Source organism: Rousettus aegyptiacus, unplaced genomic scaffold (genome assembly GCF_014176215.1).
Source record: "Rousettus aegyptiacus isolate mRouAeg1 unplaced genomic scaffold, mRouAeg1.p scaffold_m13_p_9, whole genome shotgun sequence".
Taxonomy (NCBI): domain Eukaryota; kingdom Metazoa; phylum Chordata; class Mammalia; order Chiroptera; family Pteropodidae; genus Rousettus; species Rousettus aegyptiacus.
The window spans coordinates 63,075,472-63,090,173 of NW_023416312.1; the positions used below are offsets into that span (position 1 = coordinate 63,075,472).

Below are 14,702 nucleotides of genomic sequence, written 5' to 3' on the forward strand. Positions count from 1 at the left end.
ATCAACAAATATTTGAGTGCCTACCATGGGAAAGGCACTGTACTTGACAGGAAAAGATCTCTAACTACTGAAATATGTTTACTTTTCAATGAATAAACAGGTGGCAGAAGGTATTCCTTGGGGAGCCTGTTAAGAAAAATTCCACAAAGAAATAAGAGAGAAAAAAAGGCTGTAAAATAAATTCCACTAATGCCACAGCAATTGAAATTGTGGATCTTAACCTGCTCCTGACTGAACTGGTTGATAGCACATTTCAGCAGGACTTGGAAAACCAGTTTGGTGTTTTAGATATTCTGAGAGAGGTGACTTTCAGGCTTGTCACGTGGGATTCCCAAGAGTCCAATTCCTTGCTCCAATCCACTTCATGTTTATGAAGGTGCATTAGCTTGCAACAGCAAGAAGAAAAAAATGTCAATGAAGGAAGTCATCCAGCCCTGATAAGCTGATATGTAGAATAAAGTTGATGGTGTTATTTATTATTAAGGTAGTCCAGGTTAAAGGTTGCATGTGTGTACAGTTGGAGGAGGGGAAGGCAAAACTAAAGTGAAATAGAGCTGATGTATTCAGAGCTTATGTTGCTTGAGGTGAGATCAGTTACCTACTTGCAACTGAAATTTCAAACTTCTGCTTAGCGGGGATCTAAGTGGACAAATGGTGACTGATAGTTGGAAATATCAGCAAACACCTTAAATTTTATGCTCAGATGAACGAGCAATGAACCAGGAGAAAAAGTCCAGTTGTTTTTGGCTGCTTGTAATTTTTACAGTTTTATTTAAAATCTCAACGTCTTTTTCAATGAACGCCTATGTGACTGTGACTTATTACAATGAAACCAGCAACTACACCACAACGGAGAAGTGTGAATGTGGTGTTTATGGATTAGCCTCACCAGTGGCTAATGCTATGGGAGTGGTGGGCATCCCTAAGAACAATAACTACCAAGCTTGCGACTACAACACTGAGTTTACTAATACTGAGAAACCCTGGATTGCACTCATAGAAAGAGGTAATTGTACATTTTCAGAAAAAATCCAAACAGCAGCCAGAAGAAATGCTGATGCTGTTGTGATTTACAACATTCCTGAGAGTGGCAACAAGACAACACAGATGGCAAATTTTGGTAAGTAGTAATAGATTCCTAAAAAGGGTTTCTGTCTCTGTTTATTTTAAAATGTTATTTCCATCTAGGATTACTCTTAAGATCTGGCAACGAGAGTGTAAAACAATTTAACTTTAAATTTTCTTTCCTGGCACTACTTGGAATTATTTCACTATTACTTAATATTTATGATTAATTTTCTGCAAGAACAAAAGCAATTCATGAAGTAGTTCCTGTTTTCTTTCACAATTTTCTTATCTATATTAGATTTCTCAGTGTATTATATGATTGCATTTTAATAATATATGCCTAAACCTGCAAACATTAAAGAAAAATATTTTTATTTCATTGTTAATTTGTACTTTTAATTCATTTTCTAATACAAAAGGGTGTTGAATGTATTCAAATATGTGGTAGTTGCAAAACTGATTTATTCTTATGATTAAACAGTAGCAGATTATAAGTATGCAAAATGTTTACAGAAATAAGAATTCATCTTTCTGCCATATGCAGATGAGATTTGAATCTGTTTGTGGGACTAATACATATAAAACTACTCGGTCAGAAATATTTTACATTGAAAAGGATATGACAGACATAGGATAACATAGCAATTCACATCAAAAGTAAAGATTTCTCAGAAATGTTTACTTATGACTTCTTAAGAAAATATAATCATCAATTATTAACTTTATAAAGGTATTTACTTCTGAGAATTACTGTTTTTGCTTTATTTTGTAAAAAAAAAAATGCCACATTCTAAACAAAGGTGTTTAAGTCACTAAAGAAGTAGACTACTGATCCAGGTTTTCTATACTATAGGTGGATATGGGCATTTTGGGCCCCAGACTTGGCCAAAAATAAATGGTAATAATTTCAAACAAGGCGAGAGTTGACAGAACACAATATCAGGAAAACTGGTGTTATCACCACCAAATTTGGCCTCTGAGAAAATTATTGTAAGTTAAACAGATGTCAGAATTGTAAAAGAGAGTAAATAAAATTTGTGTTAAGAGTAATAGAGGGATTGGAACATTCAAGTCATATACATATAATGTGGCAATTTAGCACTAATATTTGAAAACCATGCTGCTTGTTTTTCTGGGTACCAAATAAACAAGTAAGATGATTTTCAGTAATACAAAATTGTTGTAAATGTACAAAACTCTACTTGCTACCTTTGTAACAGATCCTGGACATTGCCAGAACTCACACATTCAGATTATTTTTCAGTTAAGGGCATTTCATAAGCATTCCCTTTATTTTCCTATATTTTTACAAGTGACTTTTATTTCTGTAGAAATAAATGAGGCAGATTTCTGATGGAAATCTAAAATTAAAGCTGTTCTAAGGAAACTACTTCCTTTATGTTTCAACTTCTAGATTCTGAGTACTCTAGGTTTCCTTTTGCATGGATGATCATACTCTGCTCATTCACTACCCAGCTATTTTTAAAGTATAAACAGTATGAAGCTAAATAGTAGTCCTGTTTTCAAAACTTGATTTGCAACATGCAGTAGGGACCCAATACCTACTGAATTTAAAAGATTTAACAAAGGTCACTTACAATAAATCTCTCCAAAAGACATGCACACAGTCGTTTGAATATATGGCTCTGAGCCAAGTTTAAATAACAAGGAAGTTACATTTATTATTCAATATATACCTCCAATATAATCAAGGATATGTTGTCAAAAACATCTTTTAAAAATTGCAGCATTGCCCCTGTTTTAAAATAAATACATTGAAATAAAGCATAATGATAGTAATTGCCATAGTTAACATTTATTGTCATTTACTATGTGTCAGGCTCTATTCTAGGACACTTAGTTAATGAATACTGATCTTTTATACTGAACGATATCAACCCCAGAGAACTAAAAGTATAAATTTAATGTTTTGCACTAATAAGACTTGTAAACTAGAGTGTCATTGCAGTTCTTCTCAGAAACGTCCCTTATATACAAACTATTATATAATTCAGTTGATAAAGACAGGAAAACAAGTGTGGATATGAAAACTCTATGATCAATCTCTAGCTTATTAAAGATTGAGTCATTCAGGCCTGATCCTATGTGATCTCAGAAGCTAAGCAGGTTCGGGCCTGGTTAGTACTTGAATGGGAGACCACCTAGGAAGACCAGGTGCCGTAGGTGTAAATAGATAGATAGATGATTGATAGATAGATAGATAGATAGATAGATAGATAGATAGATAGATAGATAAAATTTGTAAAGGATAAGGGATTGTAAGCTGACAAGTTCCTTACAATCTGTGAGGTCAACCAAGGGTTGCCTCATCTAAAAAAAAAAAGATTGAGTCATTATTTTATAACATAAGCCATATTTTTTTTGTTTTTTCTCTTTTTCATTGGTATTTCATTCTGTTTAAGCACAGAGCATGTGGCCAACAGTTCCTCCTCCTCTTACAAAAGCTTATGGCTTCGTCGTCCATCACCTCATCCTTTATCACCCCTAAAAGCCACCTTTTCAGAAAACCACACACTCAGCCCCTCAGGGATATGGAACCTTTTCGTTCTTTCCCAATTTCCCCTATCTCTTCATTTCTTGAGTCCCATTTTTCCATTCTAGGCCTTACTAGCATTTCCACAATATAGTGTCTCTTTACTTCTTACTGATGTCAATGACCTCCAACCAGAGACCACTAGGAGCAGACCTATAGTTGAAAATGTTGGGTTTATTACTTGTTGCAATGAGAGGAGAATGCATACCATGGGAAACTATAGGGTATCTCAATAAGAGGGTGTTAGAAAGGACTTACAGGATTTGGACTTGCTTTAGATGTTTTTGGGGAGGGTTCAAGGAAGCAGGCCATTGAACAGCCATCCCAGTTGCCTACAACAGGGATTTTCTGGAATGCAGGACTTTAAGTGCTAAAAGCAGGAAATTCATGGGAAAACCAGGCTGAGTTGGTCACTCTAGCTGCGTTTGTTCTAGACTTGGATGCTAACAGGAAATGGGGGTAATTCAGTGATTGGATTTCTAAATAAATCATATTCGTAAGTGAGGAAGAGTAACCCAAAGCTAGAACTGTAATTCTTACGGAAGCAGCCAGGGTGGCAGATGTCTGATCATTTTTATGGCTTGAACACTGTTCATATTGTGACTGTTCAGACATGATGATGGAGTGGTCTTGTTTTTGTTTTGATCCATCATCACAGACTGACCTCTCATGTTGATGTTCTGCGAGAGAGATTGTTTATGTTCAACAAGGAAACACCAAGGCCCAACTGATAGTGTCAGGCCAGGTTCTAGATGTCAGGGGCTACTTGCCTCCTTCTCATTGACAATGCACTATGCCCACATCTATGCCCACATTCTTACTGTTGTATGAATATGTTCTCTCCCCACAATTCGTATTTCTGTGCTTCCCCATCCACTATGGGCTGCCTTCAAGGTCTCAAACAAGTCTAAGGAATGCTTCTGCACCCCTTGTCTCACATGGTTTCATGTTATGGGGACAGAATGCCCTTATTCCTAGGCCCAGCCTATTTACAGCCTCCCTACTAGCAGGATTATTTCTCTGAAGGGGAAAACTTCAGTCTGAGAAGAGCTCCCACTGAAGAGGAATGCTGTATAGCCAAGTACGTGGAGCTAAACCTTTAATTCAAAGTTTCTCAATGTGCAGTATGTTTTGATTTGGTATTTCGATGGCATTAGAAATAGAATACTATGCTTATAGTATCCTTAAGTAATCATATAACTTCTTAACCACCCTTTCCAAATGCTTCACAAACATCCATTCAGTTCTGTCCCAGATATGCAAGAAAAATCAGGACTCCTCAGTTTAAAACAGAAAATTCAGAACAAGTTTAGTGTTTGTTGAGCAAACAGGCTTTGGAAGTTAAATATACTATTAAATAGAAATGCTCAGATTTGACTGTAGCTTATTTCAGCAAAGTCAATAATTTGGGAGAGAGAAAATGGTTCTTATGTTTTTATCATTTTGACTGTGTCCAGCAAAGTGGATTACAGGGTGTGGTTTGCAGCATTTCAGAATCCCCAGAACTCACCAATTCTGGAGAAATTAAGTGCATAGAAATGAAGGGCTTAATCACAGCAGGAAACTCACATGTTTTAGGGGAAAAAATATTTCTAGAAATTAGAGGAGAAATAAAAACAGCATATAAACGAAGTGAGAAGATAATAAAAACTTCAATAAGGCTTAGACTCAGATATACATACAAAGACAAGCTTAATTCAAGAAAACTAGTCGGTTCCACTTCAAATGAGTCTCATCTATCTAGTTGTATCCATCTCCAAAACTTCATCCTCAGACTTCTGCAGTAACTTCCTAACTGATCTCCCTGCTTCTCTTGTCCCCTTCCAAGTCCATTCCCCACATTGAAGCCAAAACCGCTTTTTATAAAAGATATATCAGACTGTTTAAAATCCTTTAGTGGCTTCCCATGGCACTGAGAATAAATGCAAACTCCTTTACATATCCTTACCCATCCATGAATCACATGGCTTCTGTCTGCCACTCTGACCTTAACTTTTCTCACCTCCCCCACACTCACTGAGCTCTAGCCATTGGGTTCCTTTTAATCTCTCAATTCCACTAAATTCTTCCCCACCCTTAATCCTGAAGGCATTTGAAACCTCCCTCTTCTTCATTTCTACATCTCATTAAACATAAAGTACTGCTGGTTCCACTTCCAAGCATTTATTAAGTTCATTCATTTTCCCACCTGTGCTTACCTGCATCCAAACCCAGGCCAAAGTCATCTCTCATCTGGATTACAATAGCCTCCCAATGGGTCTCCCTGCTACTCTTGCCCCTCTACATTGTCTTGTCTTTCACATAGCAGCCAGACTGATCCAGGGAAAATGTAATTCAGTCCCAATTAGAATAAAATCCAGGCTTTATGCCATGTCCTAAAGAGCCTAAATGATCAAACCTTATTCCACACCCCTCTCCTCCATATTATTATGCCTCAGTCACTCTAGTCTTTTAATTCCAAATCAATAGAGAAATATGATCATCTTTTGCACCTGCTGTTCCCTCTACGTAAATCATTTCTCCTTCATATTTTCATGTAATTCTTCCTCCAAAAAGATAACCATGAGCACTATGACCAGTCTAGTGCAGGGTACTATCATCTCTCACACTGACTACTGCAAATGGCCTTCAACTTGTGCTCCTGCTTCAACTCTTGCTGACTACCCCATATTTCCCTACATGGCAGCCAGTGCAATATACTAAGAATATAGGCTAGATCACATTTGTTCCTCTATTCAAAGCCCCCTGACTTTCTTTTATTCTTTAAATAAAATCTAAACTTTACTATGCCTAAAAGGACTTGCATAATCTGTCCTCTGCCTACCTTTCCAACCTAACAGTGCCACTCTCCCTCTCCTTCATAATCCTCTGAACTTCAGATATGTTCTCTAACACCTGAAGTTTTTCTCTGAGACCCTTTTTGCTAGCTTTTCTCCCCAATACTACCATCACTATCACACTCAACAAATCCTCTAAATCCCAGTTTAAATATCTTCTCTAAGAAGTCTGCCTCCACCACATTTTTTTTCATCAAAACCCACTTCTCATTTTTGTTTAAATTTCTCATTTGCCAATATTTGTTATTTGCTTATTATATGTCTCTCCCACTTGATTGTAAGTTTCAGAAGGATAGAGACTATGTCATGCTTGCCATTGTATCTATTGTATTGAGCATAGTGCATGGTTTTCACTAGTTGTTGAAATTAAAGTTTAAGAAACTGGAAAACAATTCCCATTTATATATCAAAGATGTACAGGTTTAAATGAAGTTGATTAGGGGAATTCAGCAAACCATTGTATTTTTAAATTGTTTTTATTTTATCTATACAAGCAATACTTTCTCCTAAAACAAAAACACTAAAGATATAATTAAAGTTCCTCCAACTACCACACTGACTCTGGGTCTTCTCCCAAGAGATAAATGAATTGCTGTTCATTTTGTTAGCTAACACGTCAAGCTTCTTCTATTCATTTTCATATATATGTAAACTTGCATTTTATTTATAAAATTAACAAAATTATTCTGTAGTTTGCTTTTGTCACTTGACAGTAGGAATTGGAGTTATTTTCATGTCAATAAATTTGCATTTAGATCTAATTTATTCTTTTAAATACCACATTTTTCATAGTGTGTACACACACATAATTTACTTAACCACTCCCCTATTAATGAACATTTTGTTTGTTTTCCACTCTGTTCTTTTATAGACAATACTTCAATGAACATAGTTATTACTAATAACTAAGGAAGATATTGATGTTAATCTTGCATCGTTATTGATGTTGATCTTACACCTGAATATCTCGTTGAACCCCTACTAATTTTAATAGTCTGTCCATTGATTCTCTTGAATTTTTAAGATAAATGATCATTTTCTCTATAAAGTTTTGCCTCATCTTTTATGTTAATTGTATCTCTTAATTCTTTCCAGTGGTTTTACTCCATTGTCTAGGGCTCCAACAGTAGTAATAGTATACATTCTTGACTTGTTCCTAACTTTACTAAAAAAATGCTCTCACTGTTATGTCATTGTGTTGTTTGATAGAGGTCACTGGGAGGTGCTTTTTATCAAGTTTCAGGACTTCAGTAAGGCTTTTGAATCTCATTATTACTGGCAAGCTAGAATGAATGAATGAATAAATAAATAAATAAATAACTATAGATAGATAGATATATCTGTGTGTATGTAGATCAACATATAAATATAGATACAGTCATGTGCATCTTAATGACAGGATACTTCTGAGAAATGTGTCGTTAGGTGAGGTCATCGTTGTGTGAACATCATACAGTGTACTTACACAAACCTAGCTAATAAAGCCTGTTATACTCCTAGGCTATATGGTATTGCCTGTTGCTCGTAAGCTGGGACCACTGACATATATGCAATCTGTCTTTCACAGATATGTTGCTGTATGGTACATGACTATATATTCACTGTTGTAGCATATGACCCCAATGGGAAATCCAACAATTTACTGTCAGCTTAGGAAAAATAATAAAGTGATATACAGAAACAATAGGTAAAAGGGAAGTTTTTTTTCAAATATTTTTTATTGGTGCCCTGGATAAAAGGATTAAAAATATTTTTGTTGCTTGTAACTACAACTCCAAGTTGAATGCCAAGTTGTAAGACATGAACAAAATTTCAAAACATCTTGAAAAATTAGAAAAATTGTTTATTAAAACAAGATGAAGTGCCATAGTGAAGAATAAAGAGTAACAAATATAGAGGCAGATGTAAAATAGAAAAACATGGGCAAAAAGATAGATTTATAAGCAAAATATTAGACAATCACATTATAGCACAAGTTAAAAAATGGCACAATTATTTTAAAAACTGATATGATCATGAGATGTACTAACAAGTACATAACATGTCAGGTCTGGAAAACATGTCCGTTAAGCTTAGAATGCATTAAACTTTACAAACATCACAAGCTTTAATATCACCTGGCTAACAATAACAGACTTTTGATACTTCTCTCTCATACTCTCATGTAAGTTTCCAAGTGTTCTCTTTCTGTCTCTCTTTCCCCATTCAGACACATACATACAAAATTGCCTAAGAATTTTTATTTTTATAAGGAAGTCAATGATATAGTACCTATGGATGCTGATTTCCAGGAAACAAAATGAGTAAAATTATACTGAGCTTTTAAAGTACATTTCATCTTCCTTTTCTCCATTTTAAAATAGAGGAATGTTTTGTGAGAGTCTAAATGTGTGCTTTTTGTTCCTTAACATATTCTGTGCTTAACACTTGTCTGCTTCCTCCTAAAATTTCAATGTTTTATTTATTATATTATGATTTGCTATCAGGAGATTGATTTCCCCCAAAATTACTGGTAATTATTAGGAAAGAATATGTGTGCTCATGTGTATGCGTGTATGTGTAAATACAGACAGAAATGCGTGAGTAGGATCATGAAAAACAGGCTAGTTTCTCTTAAGTACTCTCTTCCTTCCTCTTCCGCAAGCCTGGGTTTCTAAGTCCTCTTACCCCAAATACCCCTATTCATGCAAGCCTATTTTCCCTAAGTAGTAAATAAATCGTATCAATTTGCATCTAAACTTGCAAGTCCTGTGTCCTGCTCATTTTTGGAATTGTTAGCTATGTAGGAGCTACTTTAATAAAGTATTGCAGGAGGAACTTTACTTGTTGCACCTGGAAACAACATGACTTAAGTGAACAAACCTGATTTCTAACTCATGTTATCAGGACCTTTGAGAGAACTATGAAACAGTAATTTGGGGAAATGTTATTTCAGAGTATCGCTCATCACGTCATGTAAGAACAACCTATTCCAGCTATGCTCTGAACCTGTCATGATCACATAAGTATTTAACAATATAATAATGTTTGTAATAGCTTTTTAGATTTTCAGATGCATGTCATATTTTATCCAAAATTTTAATATCATATTTTCAGTGTGACCTTCTAATGACTTCACTATGCAATGATAGTGATACCATGTGTACAAACAAATTAGTGTCTGCGATAATCAATACATTGACATCTCCTCAGTGGAAAGTACAAATAGAAGAGAATGAAATTTGCTTAATCACTTGCTTTTAACTTCTCTTTTCAATGACTCTCGGTATTATTATTTCTAATAATTAGAGCTCTTTTTTCTTTCAGTATTGCACCTAATTTCTATTAAAATCTATTTGCCTTGCCATAAATGATTGCAATTGTTAATAGTAAGTATTTTATTAGCTATGTGCCAAGCATTCTTCTAAGTATAATCATTTCAATAACTCCATGAGGTACATAGAATTAGTATCCCCGTTTTATATATAAGGGAACTGAGGCATAGAAAGGTCGGTTAATGTCCCCCATGGTGATACATCTAGTAGATTGCAAAACTAGCATTTCAACCCTAATATCCTGACTCCAGAGTTCATGCTTTTAATCAGTACCTGATACTACCTCTCTAATGAGTATGTACTATGCACTGTACAAAAATGGTACAAAAACATGATCATTGTCATCAAGGAGAAAAATGTAATAGGGAGAATGGATATTTATACAACTAGTAGAAGACAGAATATGAAAAGCACTATCATGGAAGTGTTAAGGTTATTATTGGAGCTGAAGGGATTAAGAAATTTCAGGGTGTTAGTAGGGTTATTGACATGGATATTAATATTACAGAAGATGATAGCAAGAGAAGTCAAAGATCAGCAGTGGGAGTATAAAAGGAAGAGTTACAGGGTAGGCAATCAGAAAGTAGAGTATTTCTGTGAAGATTTCAGAAGTCGAACAGATCAGACTGATGATGTCCAGTGTATGGCCATGGCAGTGAGGTGCCTAAAGTGGAATGGAACTATGGGACATGAACCCACAATGCAATATATATATATATATATATATATATATATATATATATATATATATATGCTTTACTGTAGACTTGTATACTTGAAACTTACTGGATTTTGTGAACCAATGTCACCATTAAATGAATGAATGAATGAATGAATGAATGTGGAATGGAGGCAAAGATTCCTGAAGTTGCATCACAATGAGGCCAGAGTGTTAGATGATAGAAGGACTTATGATAGAGAGGATGACTGTGATCCAAATGACAAAGTCTTCATATATGAGGGATAATGACTGCGAAGTTGGTCCATGACCAAACACAGAAGCCCAAAATAGAGGATGGTAAAACCAAGTGCCATGAGTCTCTTGGCTGCCATGAGTCACCAAGAAGCAGGAGTTTTATTCATGAGGAAAGGGTGAATGGCAGTCTGGAAACAACCATGCAGGAATGAGGAGACCCCCTTATAGACCTGAAATATGTGGGTACAGAAGGATGAACTGCCTCTATTGAAAATAACTTAAGAAGGAATGATGACTCAAGGTAAGATGAGTCAGGGATCATAAGAAAATATCAAAAGCTTTAGTATAACCCTCAGTGAAAAGAAAACAAGGGAATTTTACCAGTTAAGCATGTGTCATGAACCAGAGAGCTAGAAGATACAGTGGAAACTTTTGGGAGGGAAACAGTGAAAGAATAAAGTAAACAGTAGAAAAGAGCATAGGAGTGAATATTAACCAAATTAGCTTCCATTTAGGGCAATAACTAAGGATGACATTAATGTGAGACCAGGGAGCATTAATCCAAGGTTTCAAACTAAATTCTGAACTAGAGTTATCTCACACAAGTGGAGGACATAGAAGGCCAGCAGTGTATACAAAACGAGGGAATTATTCACAAAAGAGCAGGCACTCTTGAGCGAGCTGAACAGGGCATAGCTGAATGGGTAGACATGAAAATATGAAAGAATTTAGATCAGAAAGGTCCTAGACCTGTGATTGTAGATTACAAGGGTGAAGGAGGGGCATGTAATCTTTGGGCAGTAAGGGGGAACACAGTGGAGGGTAATTGGTGCTGAATGACCTGAATGTAAAACTGACCAAACCTAAGATTCCTAAGGGAACTGCTTTAAATTCTTAAATCAGGTGGAAACTGTGTACCTGGACGATGTTGTATAAAAATATGAAATTATAAAAAAAAAGAGCACATAATAAAATTCTTTTGGCCTGTTTTAACAAGTGTTCTGGGAAATGATCCATCTGTTATGAGTAATACTAATTACCTATCTCTGCATTGAGGAGATTTTGATTTTAGTAAAAACTGGTAGAAACCTAGTCAAGGGCTTAGGACGTCAAAATTTCAGTCATTAAATGCCTGGATGCCTTGCATTCCAGAATTCAATTAAATCCAATTTCCATTCACTTGTATATATTTTTAGCTTTTCAATAAAAATGTAAATTGAGTTCTTTTCCACAAAGCAATCAGTTCAGCAGAGGAGGAGGCAGAGGGGTGTAGAATCAAATCAAATAGGATGTTTGATATTATTTTAGCTCTAAAAATGTCTATGTGAACCAAATTTGTTTAAATAAATTTTCCATTGATTACTTTTATTAGCCTCATATAGGATACAACCAGCATCTAAATACTCTCAGTAACTTAGGTACAATAAAATTAGTTGTAGTTGGAGGCCACAGTGGTTAATTCCAAGAAATTTAGTACCATCCCAACCATATAGGCAAATTCCCTTAGAAAATTAGTCTTATAAAAATATAAATTAAAAAAAAATTAAAAAACAGGATATGCCCAAAAGGACATATTTACCAAAGGGTGTTGTGGAGAATTCTTGGAACAGAACTCAGATGTAGAGAGGGTTAAGTTGCATTTTGGCTAAAGGAAGATGTGTAGTTTCTCTGAACATTTCACAAAGAACTCATCATTTCTTTCCTGAAAACTACAGCCCTTTGGCTCAACAAGGGAAGCTTAACAAAGTGCTAAAGAGAAACACTAAGGCTCTAAATTGTTGCATATTACCACATGATACCTCACCCACCTGGGATACAAGAGGCAAGGTTAATCCCTAGGGTGTAAAGCCCTGAGGCGCTATTCATTCTTGTTTACATATCTATAGCCTGGGCCAAGGGAAGCTGTGCTGTGGCTAGGAGGTAAGCTTTTAGGAAGAGCAAGCTCTGGCTGACAATTATGTTTTCTAATACGGGAATAAAATAAATGTAAAAATGTGTGGGTGGTTTTTTTTTCATTTCAAAAGCAAGATTTTACTTATTCATTCAATAAATATTTACTGAGGGCCAACTATTTGTCCAGTCTTTTCCAAGTTTTACATTTCATGGTTGTCTGAGACTTCGAGCATACAACTCATTTTTACTAAAATCAAAATAATGTACAGTTGTTTCAATGAGAAGCAGTGGAATGTAGTAGTGATTGAGGTTATGGGCTCTGTAGGGAGACAGACCTGGATTTGAATACCAGACCTACTACTTGTTTTCTAGCTGTACGATCTTGGACAATTTATTTAACCTTTCTAAATTACAGTCTTGTCATCTCAGGCATCTCATTTGTAAAATGCGAATACTATAGTACTACTTTATAGGGAAGTTTTAAGGGTTAAATGAAATAACACATCTAAGGAAAGCACTTAGCATGGTGCCTGTTCTATAGTAGACACCCGAAAATAAAGGTAGAAGCATGGTTAAAAGAGTTCAAATACATGGTGACAGAAGGAGATTTGACTCTGGGTGGTGAACATACAATGCAACTAAATAGGATGGATTATTAAATTTTACATTTGAAACCTATATTCTATTAACCAATATCACCCCAATAAATTTAATTTTTAAAAAAATGGTGGTAGTAAGATGACGCTGATGAGGTCATCCCCTCTCCTGGTTTAATCTCCCTCTTCTGCACCTACCCACATCTTTTTCTCACTTTAAAATCTTGAGCAAAATTTATTTCCTATCAGAGCCTTTTCTGACTAAAAAGTTTATCCTGACCTCTCATTTACTTGGAACCTATTCAACACTTATAAACGTAGTTTAGGTCACGTTAATTTGCTTCTTGCCTAATTTTTATGTATTCTTATGTATCAATTTTTATCTTTCCTGGATTCCTAATTATCATTGACTAATAAATTCATAGACTACACATTAAAAAAAAATCTTCCATGTACTTCACAAATCCCTTCAACTAAAATCCTGTCTGGTGGCCATCCATTTACTACTTGTGCTCTTTCAGTGACAAAGAACTCACCATCTCACAAGGCAGTTCAGTTCATTGCTGGACAGGTTAAGTTTTTAGAAAATTATTTTTCAAGCTACACCAAAATGTGCCTTTCTTTAACTTTCACACATTGTTCCTATTTGTGCCGTCTTGAACAATATAGGACATTAGACTCCTCACTACATGAAATTGTCTTCTATTTACTTTATATCATTCACTTAATTTTCAATTAGTGGTATTGACTTTTTGGCATTTTACTAATGGTAGAATTTTAATTTCAACGTTTCTTACTATATATGTATGTATTTTTTTCTGTTAATCAAGAGAGGCTTTTTCCTTTGCTGCTTAAGAATGACTTTACTTTTTGTGTCTTAGAGAAGGATTTGGGAGCCAGTCACTTGTGCGATGTGACTTATTGGGTCTGAGGAATCCTCCTGCCCAACGGTATCCTCCTCTCTATGATATATTATCTGAAATTTCATACATCATTAAAGAAGCATCCCTTTGAGTTTTAAAGGTTATAGGGTCTTTAAGTCTCTGTTTAAAAGGCACATGGTCCTGAAAAAGGTAATCTCTTAAACTTAACAAGCGATACCATAGCAGAAATTAATTTGTTGATAGTGACTTGAGTGCAAACTAGCAGATAGGATGAGGTTTGACCTGGAAGCAATACTAGACTGCTGGAGATCCAGGAACCTTGTTACATTCATTGCATTATACACAGAACTTAGCACAGTGACTAACACTAGGTCCTCATTAATGAAAAAATGAATTAATGTGGCTGAAAAGAGGAAATATATTCTCTCCCCAAGATTACTGATTTCACAATTCTATTTCACAATAGCCAATGGAGTGTGGTAACACCAGAAATATTGGGGTTCCTCAGCTTAATGACAGCCTAACTGGATATTAACAGTGTTCTTTTTATCTCTGTTACCTCTCCCTAAAGCTATTTGGTGTCTCACCTTCAGCTGGCAGTCCAGGACATGATTTCTTTGTCAGACTGCTTCTATATAAA

At 35.3% G+C, this 14,702-nt stretch overlaps 1 protein-coding gene across 1 annotated transcript in view; it reads left to right on the forward strand.

Annotated features, from left to right (window-relative positions):
* Positions 1 to 14,702, forward strand: part of RNF128 (ring finger protein 128) — an 89,635-nt gene continuing 74,933 nt past the window's right edge. Inside the window, exon 1 of the mRNA XM_016148466.2 lies at positions 1 to 1,120. Coding sequence (XP_016003952.1) covers positions 715 to 1,120 — 406 coding nt within the window. The 5' untranslated portion in view covers positions 1 to 714. The remainder of the gene's footprint in view (positions 1,121 to 14,702) is intronic.